The sequence below is a fragment of the Chelmon rostratus genome, chromosome 17, assembly GCF_017976325.1.
Source record: "Chelmon rostratus isolate fCheRos1 chromosome 17, fCheRos1.pri, whole genome shotgun sequence".
NCBI classification, from domain to species: Eukaryota; Metazoa; Chordata; class Actinopteri; order Chaetodontiformes; family Chaetodontidae; genus Chelmon; species Chelmon rostratus.
This window is the reverse complement of record NC_055674.1, coordinates 24948704-24968947: the sequence shown is the minus strand read 5'-3', so window position 1 is coordinate 24968947 and position 20244 is coordinate 24948704. Positions and strand designations below refer to the sequence as shown.

Here is a 20244-nt window from a genome sequence, read left to right as displayed (position 1 = left end):
GACACTGTCACAATAGCAAAAGGCAATGGAAAAAAATACAAAATAAGAAGATGACTATGTATATGTACATTTTTTACGAAATACGAAAGAAAATATATTGGCAATGGAAAGTACACAAAAATTGCATGTGGTTACGGAGCCGCATAATGAGTTAATTGTTGTCCGACTATTCTCCTGCACAGTAAATTATGAAGCTTCCAGTATGCAGTATGCAGCTTCGGATTTTTCCTTTTTTTTTTTTTCCTTTTAAAGTTTATCTATCTACCTTATTCCTGAGAAAAAACAGCAGTCAATTCACAGACTTTATTTCACAAATAATTATGCAATAAAATTGATACAGAAATAAACAAAAACAAAAAAAAAACCTCTAAGTGACTAACTGATTTAAGTATAGTTCTTCATAATGCTAATGGTTAGCCCTCTGGCTTGAACATCTGATGGAGAAGTGGTGCTAAAGGCTGTAGGTCTCGGTTTCCATGATTCCTCTGTTACTGAGGTCTAACTGGAGACAATGGACACTGCTGAGGGGTGCAGTGCACTACATGAGAATGCAAAAGTCAAATGCCATAAGAATATTAACAATAGGTAGGTAGTTAAGCCACACTAAAGAGAATGTGTTGTCTTTATGTAATAGGATGCTGAGAATGATTTCACACTGGGCTGGTGAAATTACAAGAATGGTCTGACAAGAAGCTAACTGCATTTCTCTAAGAAACAGGGAAAGAGAGGGGAGAAAATACTAAACTGCAGTGTCCACTTCATGAAGAAGTTCAGGTAACAGGTGTTGGTAGGCTACTTTGGTTTTTTGCTTTTTGTCTATGGTCTTGCCTCCCACTGGAACAGAAGAGTAAGGAGGATTGGACGATGAGGTGGATGGAGGAATTGGATTAGCTAGCCCCTGGACTCCAGAGATCTGTAAGAAAAGATACAGAGCATTGTGCTGCATGTTGGTAAATTACACTACAAAAACCTGATAACACGTATGGCCCCAATAATTAAACATGAGCTTAAGCAAGTTGGCTTGTGTATGACTTCCCTGCAGATGTCATGAGAAGAATATCCATGCATTCAGTAAATTAGTAAATCGCTATCCCATCCCAGCATGAGAGGGCTCCTGCAGGGTTAACACATCACCTCATGCCCCATTTCCACCTGATATTCACATGTGATATGTATCATGGATATCTCTTCTGGATCAGGAAAAATGTATTTTATAATGCAGGTGTAAACATACATTGCAGCATACGTAGAGAAATTGATCAGGTCTTAGCAAGTTGTAAACATCTGTACTTTTAGGCCACATTCTTCAGAAGGGAACATCACCCAACCCCACTTCTTCCTGCAATCTTGAGGTGTACATCAAAAAAATACAGTAAAGTAAGTATAGCTCATATGGCAGAATCACTTCTGAAGAGGTGCTACTTTCTTATAACAGTCATCTGTCATGTGACTCTCATCTTCCATGCCTTAGTGCCTAGTTTTCCTTCACCTGAGATAAGTCTGCCAGCTACACTTGTTATTTGCATACTGAGATCCAATAATAATGCAGGTAGAATCAGGATTTGTAAATACAAATGTCTATAATTGGATGTCTTTATCCAGATAATGTATCTCTAAACAGACCACATTATACACCAAGTGGAGATGGTGTCTGAGTTTCTTATTCATTAACTCTGGATGTCTGGACTATGCGAGAAAACCCATACAGACCCAGGGTGGCAAGCAAACTCCACAGAATGTTTTTGAAAAAAATATTTAGCTGTCTTTTTAAGTTTAATTGGTAATGACATTCCAAAGTCCCTTTTTGATTGAGGTTTAACATTGTACTTATGCTTTCATTTCCTGTTAGTATGAAATGGAAATTATTTTCTTATTTACTAACTACTGAAAACTGTACACTATGGTGATAAGCATGATGTACATACTGTATACAATTAAATATGTAGTATTGATTTTGGACACACTGACAGTCTGTATATTAATAGTAGTGACTGAGTGTAGACTAACGAGCAGCCTCACGAGTAGCTGGTGTGCTGCTGTCGTCTCCGGGCGCTCCTCATCTTCTCAAAGCGAGCCTCCATTTCCTCCAGGACCTTTGGGGTGTAGCGGACCACCAGTTTGACTGAACCCTGGGCAGCCTTCAGCAGCTCTACAGCCTTCTCATGGTGCTCCCCCTCAACACTCTGCATGGGCACCAACACACAATATTTATTGTTTTGTGATGATAAGACGATTAACAATAATTATTAACAACCTATCCTTGAATACTCAATTAAATGTGAGTAGTGTGCCAATCAAGTTACAGCAATCAAAACCAGAAAAATCATCTTAAAATCACAAGATGCAAGAGGCAATAGGATTTTTTGTAATTTGTATGAACTGATCTTTAACAACATGTTGAAATATTTAGATATATTTTTTCAACAGGACATGCAAGTCTTCTTGTTTATTTATCTCATGTCCTTTTCATATCCATCCTGATGGATATTTTATTAAATTGCTTGCTAATTGTTTGTTGTTCCAAGTACAGGTGCTGATGACACAGAACTAGCAGTACATGCATTAAAAGGGTAAAGCTAATTTCATATTTTCCTCATCCACCATCTGCCCATCTCAGTGGAGGTCTGCATGGATCTGACTTTACATGTGGATCATCTGCACATAAAGTAATAAACACTGTCCATGTCCATTTTATAGCTAGATCTGCACCGTACACCAGCTGAAGCTGCTTTTTGGCAACCTCTGGGGGATGAGCTCTCGCCTTCTGCAGTGACCAAAGTGCAGATTACTGTGGGCTTTGGTAACAGGTCCAAACAGACTTGAAACTTGCAGTCAGAAGGTTGGTGAAACAGTGCATATTAGCTTGGTGTTCAGCTACTCTTTAAAGACTTCGGAAATTGCTTTGAGAAAGGCAGCATTAGAAATACATCTGCATATTAAAACAAGTGATTTTGGCTCAAGTGAAGGCCTCTGTATATTTTTTCTCTAATTGTTAACGTTAATCATCTAGACTGGCTCAAGTATTTGGCTGATAGAATGTGGATATTAATCTATATGAATATATGTCTGAATGTTTTTAAAAAATAGCATTAAAATAAACTTGTATGAGTTATGTTGCTCCTCTCAGTGGGTTTTTATTAGTTCTCAGTTGGCCTGAGCTTCTTACTACTCCATTGACAGACAGCAGCTGGTCTCCTCTCTTCAGCCCCCCTTGGCGGTCAGCCACCCCCCCAGGAATCACTCTGGAGATGTAGATGGGGGAGTTCTGCTCTTTGCCCCCCATGATGTTAAAGCCCAGACCTTCTTCTGTCTTGGGCAGCTCCACCACCCTTGGGTGGGCGTGGCCCTCGCTGGCTGCAAAGGCTGCAACTGTGGCCTGGTTAGGAGGGCAACCATATGATCAGAAAAAAAGTCTATACTATTTCAAAAGTGGTTATAAATGGAGTCTAGGCACCTTTAATTTCCAGTTAGATGACTGGGTTTATTATACAAAGCTGTGTCAAATGAAGGTAGACGGTGGACTGTAAAATAGTTTGAACATAATGGGTTCCACTTTCATGTCCAAGCAACAAAAGCAGCATGCTGACAGTTTGCTATTTTCCTTGCACAATGCACAGCTGGGGGGAGTGCAATAAACAGGTGGGAGGTTAATTCAAATGAGGCTGTACAAAGCAAGTTGTTGGTATTTTGATGGAAACTGAGTCCGTCTTAAAACAATATTTAGGTGTCCAATGTACATTCACAGTTTTTTTTTTTCAATAATTATTACTCCTTTTTAGCAGGACTTCCTCCCTCTCATGCTTCCAATGTAAGTGATGGAGGACAAAATCAGTCCCCATTCTGTGCAAAAATATACTCCAGAGTTAGTCTGAATGTTGAAATGGGGCTTCAGCAGTATGAGTTTTAAAGTTATTTTACATATGTGCATGTGAGTGTTGTTTCAAGACAGACTTCATGCTTCTTGACCCAATCCTTTACAACGTAATTAACCATTTTAATGAAACACTTTGTAACTAGTAGATTTAACTGCAGGAACAGTTCTGTAGCAGACACAGCTAGTATACGACTGACGTTATGGTGGATGTGCTGATGTGCTGAGTTACGCGTATCATCCCATTTCCTGTTTCTGGTTGCTGCATTAGTAGCAGTGTACTTCTGCTGCTCTCGTTCATCAGAGTCAAAGTTGCTCTTTGAATACAGCAGCGAATTACTGTTATGAAAACTAACAATAGCTAATCTCACTTGTTTATACACTTGCCTGTTCTGCTAGCCACATTAGCTTAGCCTTGCAGCAGGTGATGACTTCTCTTGCTCCTTCTCACTCCCCTGCTGTTTCTTGCTCAGTGTGTGAGATGTTTTAGCTATTCCTCTGCCTCCTTTAGTGATACTGGTACATGTAATAAATGTAGTTTGTTTGCTGCGCTGGAAGTGAGGCTTAGTGAATTGGAAGCGCAGCTCCAAAACTCAAATCAGTAGGTGTAGTTAGCCAGGCCCCTGAAGCCAGTGCAGACCGACCAAGTGTAGCTCCTGCTAGCCGTCCCTCAGCAGCTCCTGAGCGGGAAACCAGGAAGGTTGGGTGACTGTTCGAAGGAAGCATAGTCCACAGCTAAAGGCCGCGGTTCATCACAAACCACTTCATGTTTCTAACAGGTTTTTCCTACTCAGCGACACACCTGCTGAGGAACTAACTCTGGCTATCTGGCTCTATTTTGAGGGTTAGGGTTAGCATGAAGTTAGCGACACCAGTGACCATAGTGAAATGTATTCCTGGGGCAAGAACGGTGATGGTGAATCAAATTTAAAATTGCTGGCTAAGGATTAGTGTAAATACAGTAAGATTGTTATTCACGTCCGCTATAATGACACCCAATTAAGCCAATCAGAGGTCACTTAAAATTAATGTGAATTTGGTGTGTACAAATGCAAAGACAATGTCGGACTCCATAGTTTTCTCTGGGCCCTGCCAAATGTCACCAGTGATGATATATTTAGCCGCATGTCATCATTTAATCGCTGGCTGTTGAGGTGGTGTCTAGCAAACGATGTGGGTTTCATAGATAATCGACAGACTTTCTGGGTAAGACCTGGTCTGAATGGGAGAGACGGCATCCAACTCTTTCCAAAGTTATCCAGGGAAAGCTTAGAACAGTTACTTACTTCCTGCTCATGACTGTCAAAATATTTAGCCCTTGAATTTCATTGTAAAAATTGTAGTATTAATCATCAGTACATCCACAGGTAATCATAGCCTCCCTTTCACCATTGGCTCATCCACAGATCAAACGTGCCTGTTTGTTCAACTTTGACCATTAGAGTATGACTAGCTGTCATTTCATTTATTCTGTGTTAACAGATGCTTCCCCAAATGACTACAAAACAAATAAATGCTAATTTCCCTACATATTGGCACCCCACGTACGTGTTATGGTTTAATTCCACTTTCGAAGGAGCTTGGATGTGTTGCTTAACACACGCTGATTCTCTGCCACCAGAGAAGCCATCACTCTACTACATCTTTACACAGCAAAAAGTTGTTTGTTGCTATGTTGATGTTCAAATATGTAGAACCTTTAAATCTTTGCGGGCAACACAAACTTACAAGCATGTCAAATTTAGCAAGTGACCGATGATCCTCCTACTACACCTGCTCTAACAGCCAGATGGAGCTGGCGTCCCAACAGCATATATGACACACTAGTATATGACTGACCTTAGCAAACACCTCACCCCATCTTTGCCTTTGCCTAGAAACATTGGGACAACAGTGTGGACAGTTGTAAGGCCTACTACAACCAAAAAGCTTCTAATGATGAAATCTAAGAGGGGGACAGTGTGGAATTACATCTTTGTTCAACCTACTGGAAAGGGGAAGATCGCCAAATTCCTTCCCTATTAGTCAGGCCCCCAAGTAAGCACCACAAACTCTAACCCCTGTTGTACCAAATCAAGGTAAGCCAAGGTCAAAACAGAGCCACCCTTTAAATGAGTCCACAGATGCCAGTTTAAACCAGACAAAAACCCCATGAGACTTGTCTCGGACAGCGCATGTTATGAACAACACGAAATTCATCAGAGCTCCTTTGTGGCAAGGCACCGGGGATGGATGAGATCCGGCCTGAGTACCTCAAGTCTCTGGATGTTGTCGGGCTGTCTTGGCTGACACATCTCTACAACATCACGTGGCAGTTGGGGACAGTGCCCCTGGACTGGCAGACCGTGGTGGTGGTTCCTCTATTTATATTACGAAGGGGAGCGGAGGGTCTGCTCCAACTATTGGGGGATCATACTCCTCAGCCTCCCTGGTAAAGTCTATTCCAGGGTACTGGAGAGGAGAATTCGGCCGATAGTCGAACCTTGAATTCAGGAGGAACAATGTGATCCATGTCAACGTCAATGACACTTTCTTTTTCCTTAAATTTACTGTACATAGAATACCTTTTTTTAATTAAAAAAAAGTAAATTGTTTTTGTGGTTTGCACTGTTGTAATTTATTGTTCTTATTTGCACCTCCATTTGCTGTTTGCACCCCCCTTGTATGTTCTGAAGAGCTTCTGTAAAAGTAAATTTCTCCTGTGTGAGAAGAGTAAAGTCTATCTCATCTAATCTAATGCAATTTTCGTCCTGGTCGTGGACACTGGACCAGATCTACACCCTCCGCAGGGTGCTCGAGGGTTCGTGTGAGTTTGCCCAACCAATCCACATGTGTTTTGTGGACTTGGAGAAGGTATTCGACCGTGTCCCTCGTGGCATTTTGTGGGAGGTGCTTCAGGACTATGGCTCTCTACTACGGGATGTTAGGTCTCTGTATGACTGAAGCAGGAGCTTGGTTAGCATTGCAGTAAGTCAGACCTGTTCCCAGTGCAAGTTGGACTCCAGCAGGGCTGCCCTTTGTCACTGGTTCTTTTCATTATTTTTATGGACAGAATTTCTAGGCCAGCCAAGGGCTGGAGGGAGTCTGGTTTGGGGACCTCAGGATCTCATCTCTGCTTTTTGTGGATGATGTTGTCCTGTTGTCTCCTTATAACCAGAACCTTCAGTATGTGTTGGGGCGGTTCCTACCCTCACCTATGGTCATGAACTTTGGGTCATGACCGAAAGAACAAGATCTTGGATACAGGCGGCTGAATTGGGTGGCGGGGCGCTCCCATAGGGTGAGGAGCTCTGTCACTCGGGAGGAGCTCAGAGTAGAGCCGCTGCTCCTCCACGTCGAGAGGAGCCAGCTAAGGTGGCTTGGGCATCTATATCGGACGCCTCCTGGACGCCTTCCTGGGAGGGTATTCTGGGCATGCCCCATCCGGAAGAGGCCCCGGGGAAGACCCAGGACACGCTGGAGGGACTATGTCGCTCGGCTGGCCTGGGAATGCCCCAGGGTCCCCCCAGAAGAGCTGCAGGAAGTGGCTGGGGAGAGGGAAGTCTGGGCATCCCTGCTTAGACTGCCGCTCCCGCGACCCAGTTCTGGATAAGCGGAAGAAGATGGATGGATGGATGGATGGAAATTTATTAGGACCCAGACGTGCTAATTGTGTGTATCATATAATTGTATGATATGATTCATGTTGTGCTGCTCTGCACTATCCAGACAACTTAATTCCCTGCAAGGTGAGTTAAGTCATGCTTCACTATGATTGGCTCAGCTGTTTCAGAGCAATGAGACCAGTGGTGTGACTGGCTTTGGTATTTTTGTATTAATCACCACATTCTATATTTGACTGCACCCAGCCCAGCTGCTCAAGAAAAATTGCAGGTTTATTTGGGGACTTGCACTGGTTTATGTGCTTGTTCAATTAAAACAGAACCCAATGTCTCTAAAATAATTCCTCTTGCACAATACTAATCAGTTTGCACTGAATACCTTGGCTGTTGCCTGTGCTCGCACCTCCGGTCCTCCAACAATGTCTAGAGTGTCATATAGCTGCTCATATACCTGAGGGAGAGAGCACAAATGACTAAGAGCAACATATGACTGAGTAAAATGATATTCACTGGATACAGAGATGATGGACAACATTACACACGTCCAAAAAAAAAAAGTTGAACATTTCAGCCTTTAACCTAGGTCATGATTCTTGGCACATCTGTGATGATAAGTCATATGTTTGTGCACAAGAGGTCTCACAATCACTACATTCATATGGGTTTTCAAAACAAACATGGTGTTAACAGTGCTTCAAATAGGTTACAAGGTCCATTGTGTTGGATTAAGGGCAGGGGTCGGGCAGATTTTTTCTATCCTGTCTTATTTCAATTTTTATAGCATCCTTCGAGGATGCTAAATTATCAAACACATATATCACACTAATCTCTACTGACTGGCTGGAACGGCTTCTTTTTGGCAAGGCATCTGATGTCAGATGGTAGTCATGATGATTGTACTCGCAGGTTGTTTTACACCAGTGTTTGGGTCAGTCAGTCTTGAGCAGAACCATGTCTTTGCGAGAGTCAGTCTTGAAAAGAACTGCTGGTAGGTTGTTGCTTTGCAGCTCAATTATTTCACATTGTATGTTGTCAAGCACCTCAGCTGGTTCCATCAAACAGCACATATATTTACACATATGCTTTCTGTTCTTTTTTCCTTTTTGCTTACTTTTCATTTACTGAAACCCCTCACCAAATGCCTGAAGGAGTTCTGTGCACTCAGCAGCATTTTCAGATGTCACAGCAGGCATTTGTTCTTGCAGAGTAGGAAAATGCACAGTGTTACCCCTTTCCAGTTGCATTTGCCACTGCTTTAATTTTGATTCAGTTGATTTCACAATTGAAGATAGAGAGCTGAGAAGCTGGCTGGAGCTTAAGGTTTAGCCCTTAGAAGTGCTTGGTAATGGCCACTGAGTTTCCAAGGCAGGTTTTTTCTTCATCTCATGAGTTATCCCAGAAAAGCAGACACTTTGGAATCATTTTACTTTGTCCATTGCTAGCAGCTCCACAACAATGCACTTCTTAACAAATTCTCCTTCTGAATTGCTGGGCATCCAGTGACAGAAAGTGTTAACTTTATCCAAGTGTGTGTTGCATTCAGAGACCACTGGGAAGAAGGTATTAGTCTACTATTTTATGTTATTTTCTTAATCACTGAAAAAAGAAACTGTTTTTTGTGTTTATGAATTTTCATGTGTGTAGGATCAAATGGTCTTACGGAGGTTCCACACCCATGATTTAGGGGGATCTATTAGCAGAAATGTAATGTTATAGTCATAGTTATGTTTTCATTCGTGTATAATCACCTGAAAATAAGACTTGTGTTTTTGTTACCTTAATATGACCCCTCTCTTTCTACAGAGGGAGTGGGTCCTCTACCACAGTCCGCCATGTTGCAATGGCATATTATGACCTATCCATATCGAGGTCATGTGATAAAAGCAATTTCCATTTGCTGATAAAAACTATGAGATACAGCTTAAAGATCTGCACAAGTTTTCCATGTTTTTTTTTTACTTGTGAATGCACAAAGGACAGATGCTGAGTGTTGTGTGGTATCCACGGTGATACCATGTGCATACCCTCAATATATTATGAAGGAAATAACACTAGAATGTGGAAGCAAATACCTTACCTCTCTGATAGCAGCACAGAATTTGCTCTGTAGGACTCTCTGCAGGGCCTGCAGTTTGGGAGGAGGCAGCTCACCACTCCGCTGTAGCCGGTCCAGCAGCTCAATCACCCTGCACACATCTATCACACACAAAACACAAACAAGGCTGGGTTACCAACAAGGCAAATCAGGCAACTGTCCCTTAAGGGCCCACATCCTCAGGGGGTTCCTCAGGCCCCAGGTTCGCTGTGTGGCAAATATGTTAGCAATACTGTCAGGAATTTGATTAATTGCAAATAATAATTATATGACAATATGGGCAAAACGCAAGCCTTGTATCACAATGTCAATGCAGTTCACTCCTGCAAGTGGGTTGCACCAGCAATGGCGTATGCTCAAATCTAGCCTAGTTTTAATGTATTTTTAATATATGACAGAGTGTATGTGTTACTGACATTTTAAGGGTTGCCCCAGCTGAAATGGCTCCAACGTAGACAAAAGTAACAACTTAAATTTTCAGTTAGCTCTCGTTAGTAGGTGCAAAGTCCTCCATAAAACAGCAGCTGGCATGGAGCATTGTTTTGAAAGGTGGGATAACTTGGAAGATAAGGACAAGCGAATTGCAGGGGAGTTGTATTGAACTCTGTTTTCCAGTGGAGATCTGTTTCCCCTGAGCCCCACCCCCATCAAAATGGCATGTCGGGGAAACAGAGTTTGATGAGCACCTTGATCCAACAATGGCTGATTTGTGTTGGCAAAACAGTTTTTCCTCACCGCTGTCACCAATGGCTTGCTTATAGGGGAAGTGTTTGGTATCTGTACATTAAAAAATGCTCTTTAAGTGTCGTGAGACACTTAAAACAAAACTGAACTGAAGTAAATTGGATGCATTCTCTGTGACAGTTCACAAAGTACTCCTGTAACAGCACACAAACTAGGGTCAACATAGCATGACACTATATTACAGGCTAGCAAAGCTGGTAACTAAATTAAATACCGTTTATTTGTACTGATGGGACAAGTCTTGTTCACTGTTAACATGTAGCAGTATTTATCTTGATGAGAATTTTGAATTTAGTTTCAGTCTTAGTTGCTTACTGAAAATTGGAATTGATTTAAAGTCACATTTTAGTATTTTGTTTTGTTTTGGTCCAAATTTAGTCATTGGAACTCAAGTCTAATTTGACTCAATTTTAGTTAAGTTAGTTGTGTCTTCTCAGCTTCAAAACACTGAACTTATATTTCCCCTGAAGCAAGGATACCTTGAACAATGTGTTAAATCATCCAGGCTGAGAATGTGTTACTGACTTCTTTCATATAATATAAAAATCAATGCCCGAATGTTGTTAGCAAAAATGTCCACAGGTCATCTGTTCTCCTTCTTACCATGGACAGATGGTAAGAAAGCTCAACAGGAAGACATAGCAATGAAGATGAGGCACGCATCATTTGAGAGGACAGCTCCTAGCAGCAGCTAATGGTTACTTTCAGCTTTTTAAGATAACTGTATATTTATTAGGAGGCTCTGACAAGGTTAGCTTGTTCATATTAGTTATACTGCAAGATGGCATTCGCTTGGGCATCAGACATTTTCAATTCAAGTTTATATATACACCATCAAATCACAACAAAAGTTGCCTTAGGACATTTTTTGCTGTAGTTTTTGTTGTCGTTATTATGGCAAAAAGGGATGTCATGCAGAGGGGGTTGTCCATGATCGATGTCAGCTTGGCTAACATCCTCCTCGCACCTACATCCTCAGTGGTGTCCAGAGGGCAGTCCAGGACAGAGCACAATTGAGGACTCACTCAAGCTCATCAGGAAGACATAACAGCCATACTGGAGGTACTCAAATAATACGTCAAGCCCACTAAGAACGTCATCTTCAAGTGGTATGCCTTAAACAAGAAGAGTGTTCAAGACTACGCATCAAAAATATTTATGCCTTTGTCCCAAAAATGAGAGAAAAAGCAACTTCACATATCAGAGACTTGATCTGATACGCTTCACAAGTCTCAAGGAACTGAATAGAATACAGTACGGTATTGTCAGCATGCTAACCAAGGTAGGCCTCATCAGCACCTACCATGATGTCGTCAGTGGTCCCAGTGATGGTCTCTCATGCAATGTTCACTTCAAGCTGGACAGCACTGTGGCCACTGGGCAGAGAAGCCCCAGAAACATCCCAACTGCTCTTATGGCAACCATGAAAGTGCAGTTGGGTCAGAATAAGAAGGATGGACGACACCTATCCACAATCACACAACCCACAGACTGGATCAATAATCTGGTCACAGTAAAAAAGCCAGATGAATTGAGGCTCTGCATTGACCCCAGACCTCTCACACAGTCCCACTACCTCATGCCCACCTTGGATGATGTGCTATATAAGCTGCCAATGGCACGGATCTTCGTTTTGATGTAGACATAGAACGTGTTCCTAAAGTCTCACATGGATAATGAGAGCAGCCTAATGATATTTTGGTGCTTGCTAAAACTCCCTGTCAGTGTATCAGTTGTGCTGAAGCTGTATCAGAAGAAGGAGCATGAGCTCCTGGCTGGCCTGAAGGGGATTGAGCCCATAGCTGATGACATCTTAATAGTGGGCTGTTTGGGAGGGCATCTGTGACCATGATGCAAACTTCACTGCTTTAATGCAAAGAACTGAATCAAGTCAGACAGCACAAAGAGAATGATGTGTGCTTGGGAAGGGATGGCCATACTGGAGAGACGAGATCCTCATAGCCAGACAGTACTAGGCCATCGGAGACAAAATACTGCAAGTGCCCTAGACAGCATGTTTTTCAGAGGTCAGTGTGTTGTCATTTCCAAAAGTTTGCAACTGTAAATGCTGATACGGATTCACTACAGCCATATAGGAAGAGAGCCTTGGTACAGGCATGGCCATGACACACCATTTTAGCCAACATGCAAGAGGAAGTCAAAGAATTTGTGTAGCAAGGCTATTTGTTTATGCATATTATGAATAACAGAAGGAGACTGATGTCTCTTCCCACATGTCCCTGGCAGAGATTAAGCATAAACCTCGTCAACCGTGGTAAATGGACTGCGTTTATATAGCATTTTTCTAGCCTTAGCGACAACTCAAAGTGTTTTGCAATCAAAGCGAACCCATACCCACACATTCATACACTGCTGGCAGAGGCTACCATACAGACACAGACATACGACAGCACAGGGGCCAGGTACCAAGGGGGGCCGGAGGAGGAAAGGTGTGTGCCTGTAGCAGACAGGTCCCAATTCTTACCTTGTCAATGTGGAAGGGAACATGTACTACTACAATAGGATTGATCTCAGACCAAAGGAGAAAGCCCCTCCTCAGCCGTCAGAGCAGCAGAGGGGGACAGCACAGAAGAAGCAGAAACCAGTTACAGGGGCGCACCCCATTCATCATACCTTCCACACAAACTGATACACAAGACACTGAGAGTAGCGGGACCACGCCTACTCATGGGTTGAGAGGCTAACTGAACTTGGATTTACATCTATACCTTTACGTCAGGACTCCCTGGGGAAAAAGAAGACAGAGGTGAACAGATTTGTATTATGACAGTCGTAATGTCAGAATTTGTTTTGCAACAGTTGTTGTGTGGATAAGGAATAACATTTGAGCAATAGGTGGTTGTAGTATGTGTTAGGTGACTGTAATGTCATGTATAAATAAAGCTGTTGAGTTAATTAGAATAGCTTATTGTTGTTGAGGTGTTCTCTATGCAGAGATTTAGAGGTTTTTTTTTTTAGATCTCTGTTAATTTATAGTGCCATTCTATCTTAATACAGGTAGGGTAATGTTACAGGGTTTCTTGTCATAACTGCAGGTGAACTGCTCCAACCTACAGTTAAATCCTGTATAGCAGTTAGTAATGGAAAGAGACACTGCTGTGTTTTTTGCTGTGAAAATGACTGTGCTGCCTGAATTAATACAGGGATTGTGACACACAATATAGCTAGCATCTTTATTCACCAACAGCTTTTTTAAAACGGTTGTAATTCAATTTGAAAAACAAACAAACAAACAAACAAAAACAAACCCGATTACAATCTATTTTTTGACACAAAATAGAATTTATAGAGAAAGTAATTAGTAAAATCTGTTTTTTCATTTGCAAATGTCAGTTTTCTTGATAAGGAACTCTCTATCTATGGTTAATATTACTCTAACCCTTCTACATTATTAATAACAGCTACAAAATTGACAGTTCAATGATACACAGGCTGTGTCTAGTCAAGAAATAAGTACAGAATGGCCTGCACAGAGTGCAAGACAACAGTGGTCTGTTTACAATATGCAGGAAAATCTCCTGACCTTTTGATCAAATATAACAGCCTGTCTGCCGCCATTTAACTTCTCAATCGCTTAACTTTTCCAACTTTAATTTGACTTGGCTGCAAAATGATCGCACATCCTCTGATAATATATCACATCAACAGATTTGTCAATAGTTGCTGACAAATGAGTAATCAGTACTACATGGCACTTAAGACGACAACAGCAGATACAACAGAACTACTGCCTTAAAAGTTTATGGCACCCTGTTGTTGGCTTGAAATTCCATGGAGAATGTTCTTCCACTGTTATTTAATAATATATAGTACATAGTACATGTGAAGACAAGAGTTGTTGCTCCCATTTACCCTTAATAATTACAATGAATTAGCTGCACATGTTTTGTCCCTTCAAATCGATTAAATGATCACAATAAAAGCAACAAAATGAGTTGCGCTGGGTACCAAACTTTGATACTTTCATGGCACAGACCAAATAGCTTCGATCCGACAGAGTATCCAAAATGTCTTGTTATTCTCTGCCAAATATTGATACCTAAGGAGTAGATCTCATCAGCCTCAGTGAGCCATTAAGCATGCTGCATGACTGTACCAAGATCTAATTATATATGCATGCATCCAGGAAAAACACTGTTTTGCCCAGAGATGGGGCTCACTGTTTTTTTTAATGACCAGCTGCTTATCTCCACAGGTAAGTGAACTTTGTGCTACTTGTTAGCTAGCCAGTGCAGCTAACCTGTATCTGCTCGTCAGTGAGTCTGTTCACCATATTGTCCACTGGGATGGAAGCCCTGGCACGTCCTCTCCTCACCACCGCAAGTATGGGTAACCTACAGCCAAGGCAGAGAACATTTCTTAAAGCAAAGGTGGTGTTGCTTACAGGCCGACAGGTTAAAGGAGAGAAATACACTTGAAGTGTGCACGGTGGATGGTTGTCAGACCTGGGTTTGCTGCTCTAAACAGAAAAAGTAAGAGGTCTCACTCTGCCGCTATTTACTAATAAAATTGTCAATTGTCATTGTCATTTACAATGTTTGATTAGGCTTACTAGACAGTACAATGGCATATTGCTGCCCTTGACTGTCATTGTCATTTACAATGACAGTCATTTACAATGTTTGATTAGGCTTACTAGACAGTACAATGGCATATTGCTGCCCTTGACTGTTTGTTATTAATGTTCTCAATGACAATTATATTTTTAACATAGTGCAATACTGTACAGATATTAAACCAATTTCTTCATTTTAGTCCAGTAATCTAGGTTGAGTAAAGTGTGCAGAATTAAAATTGTTTCTTCAGGAGCTACCAGATCTTTGAAAAGCTTCTTCCTTGGAATTAGTAATTGTATCATAATTAGTGCCACGAGGAAATGCACGAGCCACTATTGTAATCTCTCGCGTTTTTTCTTCTTATTTTTTATATTCCGCCAGAATTTCGGCACGTAACTACTCCTGCAGCTTTGAGAAAACCCTCGCAAACTAAATATCAAAACATGCAGCTCGATCGGGAATGGTGTGCTATGTACTTATGACAGGATTCATTAATAATTCGCAAAAAAAATGCAAAGAAATTTCCCATAAGGAATGAATAGGAAATTTCCTGAAATTCCATTTTCAAGTTTCCGCTGCCTCGCCATACTTTCTCCTAGAGACTTCATTCAAACTTTGAAACGTAGATAATTTTGTCGGCTCAGAATGAACCTCGGCTCACTTGTTGATATCTCTTATGGTTTTCGATCCCTGACCATATGAAGACCATAAATTTTCTCAAAAAATGCTCAGAATTTCTGCCCCTAGAGTGGGTGATGTCATCAGGTAGAGTGCGAGAGGCAGTGAAAAATCGTCTGAAATTTTTTTTTTTAATTGCCATAAACTCCAAACGATGAATAGGAGACACATAATTTTTGGATCTTTTTGTAGACAAGCGTCTCTTCTCGCCTCTGATTTCAATTTTAAAGGGTTAGCCCCCATCAAATTCGACCATTTACTAATTTTTCTAAAACACATCTCAACACCAAACACGTACACCTGGCCCAGACTTCTACGCTTCTCACAGTCTAATCATTTTTTTGATAGCAGCTACCGTTTTCTGTTGTTCGAGAGAAACCGACAGCGAAAAAGTAACTGTTCCTCAAGGGGAGAATTAACTGTCAACAGGTGTAGCTGTCGGTTACACACACACATTCAGTGTCATAAGACACACACACACATCTCCATGACAACCAGCCTGAGTATGATTAAAGCCCATTAAGACAAATGTGCCCCCTAAACAAGCACATCAAAACAAGAGCATTGTTTGAAAACAACCTCTGTCCAATAAGCAACTGAACTCAGCTTCAGTATTGCAGGTTGGGCTGGGCTCAAAAAACCTGGGACAGTGTATATATACTGTATATACGGATAGATTAAGCACACACACACACACACACACACACACACACACACACACACACACACACACACACAGTTAAGACAGACACACATTCACACACACACACACCAGACACATCTTCATGACAACCAGTGAACCCTACAGCTTCTATGCAAGAACATGAACAGGAGTCAGGTAATAACTTATATGTATAGCCATGAAAAAAAGCCACATTCAGAGCCAAAAGCAGCAACTCCAGGCCCCTTCACTCTCCACAAAAGTACAGAAAAAATGGAAAAAAATGAAGCTGCACTGCAATTAGCTACCACATTCTCTGGTTTAAATAGCCCATTTATATTATTTTATATTAGGACTATTATATTAATATTCTTACAGTAATATTTAAACTTTTTGCCATACATGTAGACATGCTGATTTGCAATAAAGTTGAAGTGGCCCCTTCATTTTTTTTCTAGACAAACTTTTACATACACATTTAGCCATTTAATATGTTATAAAGATAGTAACATACTATTTAAAGACGTGGTCCTACTTAAGACAGGCTGTATCTAATGAAAATATTTTTTAGATTATCTGTCTCAACCAATAATGACATTTTTTTTTCTTTTTTTGAAAAGTATCAAAAAGTACTGAAATACATGTTGGTATCATGACAACACTAGTAGATATTGATACATATACCACGGTTTGATAATCAATAATTTTATTGAAATACGCCAATACATCTGATTGGCTACAGACACTTCCCTGTTGAAAATAATGCATTTGTGGCTCGAGACACAGCAGGGGAGTCTCTCCCATTAACTCGTTACTGGGCTCTGCTGAGGCCTAATAACGAGCCATTCATTTGAGTGTTATCTATTAACACCAACAGCCCCCTCTTGCCACTGTCAAAATCTGCGGCACTGGAATTGTCTAGTGTGTTATGTAATTTTTCTTTTTGCTAAGTTGGAATTAACTGGCATCAGTAAAAGTATAGTTCAGGAACTGGTAACAAAGCCAAGGCATTGGTACCGGTATAGAAAAATTCTGCTTGATACCTAGCCATAAAAATGAGGCAACAGAAAGAAAGGGACTACATTTAAAATTCTGAGAAGGCATCATATGCTTTGGTGATTGCTTTGCAAAATAAAATGGTGTCAAGATAAACTAATATGTTTTCAGATGAAATACAGGGTTGGGTGCACTTTTCCATGTCAACAATTCTGGCTCCAAAGTCCTGCTTCGACCAGAAATTAGTGATTTACCATTTGTTAAATGAAAGACAATGTTTGATCTCACCTTAGTCAGGGAGAGCAAGGCGTTCCAAATTCCAGTCATGCCCAATCACCTGAATCGATATAGCATCTAACTTGTGTGTTGAAAACTGTCTCTGAAAAGCTGACGTTGAAATCCAAAGTTAAAATGGCGGCCATAGCGCAACCTGGCCAAACTCTCCACATGCTCTCACCCACCGAAACACCAACACCCTTCCAGCCACACCTGCTCCTTCTCCTCTTCCCCAGCTGGGTAAAGGGCTCAGTAGCAATAGTGGTCCAGTCGGAGGGCTCCTTGACGAGCAGAACCAGGTACTAGGCCTGCTTGTCAGACTTCAGGGTCAGCTCACTTTGGGTCAGCTTCATCCCCAGTTTATCCAGGTCGGTGCCTGCCACCTCCTAATCCAACTTCAAAAGTAGTAGTAGCATCTATTGTAAATCTACATGCTGGAGCAATGTTAAAGTATGTAATATTGAGGGACAGTTAAAAGAAACTGCGTGAACGTTAAGCCTCGCTTGAAGCCAATTAAGTTACCAGAGTAGTAGGTTGGATGTGGGAAACTTTTTTCACATTGCTTTTTGCGTAGTCTCACATAGCCAGACCTGACATTATCTCCACACTCGTAACTGCAACGTAAGCTCAGCTGGTATTGTTGTTACATGAAAGACCCCTCTGCTGCATGCTGCATTGGTAGATGCCAAATCCTTCCCCTTCTCTACCTCTGAGAATGAATGACATTACATTTAATAATTAACATATATAATAGGGTGAGCTATTCCTTCCAAAACACATGTAGGCAAATATCTAATTTTCATTTCTATTTGGAGCCAATAAACACATCGATTTGTTCAGTCATGCTCCTATTCATCCATTGTCATAATCACTCTCTCCTACCACTCAAAATCACAAGTGAAGAATGTGGAAATGATGTGTACATATCCTTCAAGTACTACATAAAAAACTGCTGAATTTATATGTTGATTTGTGTTTTAATTTATATAATGTAGGGATGTTTATAGCATTCCACTTTGAATCGGGTATCTGATTTTGATCACCTAATTGTAGTCTCTGGAATGTAGGAACTACTTAACCCAGTCCTTGTTGCTCTGATATTCACAAACACCAAGTGGTTACTTAGTGGTGATTTTAGGAATCACTGTGTGTATCTTTGTCTACATGTAAGTTGTATGTGGGTAGTGGGTCCAGGGTAACAGGGTGAGGCACTGGAAAACTTCCCTAATGTTCAAATCTCCATTCAATTCAATATTATTTATATAGCACCAAATCACAACCTAAGTTGTCTCAGGACACTTTCCATATGGGACAGGTACAGACCAAACTCTTTAGCTACAGAGACCCAAAAATTCCCCCATGAGCAGGCACTTGTCAGTGTTGGCAGGTGAGCCAATTGTGCCTAACTATTGACGTAATGTCAATAAATACTTGTGGTTCACCTTTTGATAACAAAAATTATTTTAAGGAACAGTGTGTAGGATTTAGTGGTATCTAGCGGTGAGGTTGCAAATTGCAACCGACTGAATACCTCTTTTTGTGTTTGACTCACTATGTGAGTCCATAAAACGAAACACTAAATTTTATTATGGGGACAAAATCAAATGAAAAATTGTACAATTTCTATAGTAAAACTATATTATGGATATTGATCATTAAAATGAAAGACCAGTTCTTAATTTTTTGATTTTCGTGTCTGAACAGGAAATCGATTGTGACAAAGGTACACAGAGTGTTTACACGGATCGCCCCTCCTTGGGTCAAATGATCACAGACTAATGTCTTACCGGCTTGACCGTACGTTTACTGCACTCTTGCTGCGTCCGCGTCACGGGCACTAATCAGATTTCCTTGAACTGCAAGGTGTTGCACACTTAAGACAATTCGACATTTAAGACCCAGCGGCAAGTATGGTCATAATTCGGCCGTAACTCAATGTAGAGCTAAGCAGGATCATACAAAGCATATTGGCCAGACAATAAAGTGGAACAGTCTGAATGGATTCTACAGCGACGTTTGTATGAGAAAGAAACGAGACGAGCTATTGGTTGAGTGACAGGCCTTAATTCTATCAAACATTTTTATTAACTGTGAAATGTACTGGTGATGCTTAATAATAGAAATAACAAATGTTTACATTAGAATGAAAAAAAAAACGTTATTGTGATCACTCATCATAATAATGGCTATATTAACCGTGCATAAATACCACTCTTCAATACAGTGATGTACGGTTACCTACATTTACTGTAGCCAAATTATGGCGAAGATGTCCGGCTGGTAATACGTTACCTCTTTCCAGGCAGAGCGGCTCTGTCATAGCCGCCATGTCTGCTTCCTTGGCAGGGTGGTAATAAGACGACATCATTCTGAGCTCGTCCGCGTCCACACTGGTTCTCTAGTTAACACTGCGTTGATTAGTAGAAAATCAGGTTTAAAGTGAAGCGTGGTTCATCTTTTAGGATGACATGGTCCGCAGACAGAAGAGTAGATGTCTCCGTGAGGTGCTACACGAAGGTACAGGCAGTACAACTAGACGCTGCAGCTTCACTACCGTTCCGGCTTCAATACGTGAGCATCCACTACGTATGTTTTAAGTACTTCTGCGCAGATAGAGAATTAAAGGCACAACAAATATTGCATTTTAATACAAAATTTCCTTATATGTTTTAAATTAAATCATTTGTGCATCATTCAACAGAAAGGAATGGTTCTTACAACTACTCAAACTACTTTTTGTTTGT

General features: G+C 41.0%; 1 protein-coding gene across 2 annotated transcripts; it reads right to left on the bottom strand.

Annotated features, from left to right (window-relative positions):
- Window positions 1-289: 289 nt before the first annotated feature.
- Window positions 290-20050, bottom strand: lin7b (lin-7 homolog B (C. elegans)). Of its 2 annotated transcripts, none has more exons than XM_041957467.1 (6): window positions 19793-20050; window positions 9551-9669; window positions 7853-7924; window positions 3167-3376; window positions 2008-2183; window positions 290-913 (listed from the first exon to the last, which is right to left on the bottom strand). In XM_041957467.1, exons 1-5 carry the CDS (start codon window positions 19866-19868, stop codon window positions 2016-2018), a joined length of 645 nt encoding a protein of 214 aa, XP_041813401.1. In that variant the 5' UTR covers window positions 19869-20050; the 3' UTR covers window positions 290-913; window positions 2008-2015. The 2 variants fall into 2 exon arrangements, with proteins under 2 accessions (XP_041813401.1, XP_041813400.1); XM_041957466.1 differs by having other exon boundaries at window positions 2020-2183.
- Window positions 20051-20244: the final 194 nt, after the last annotated feature.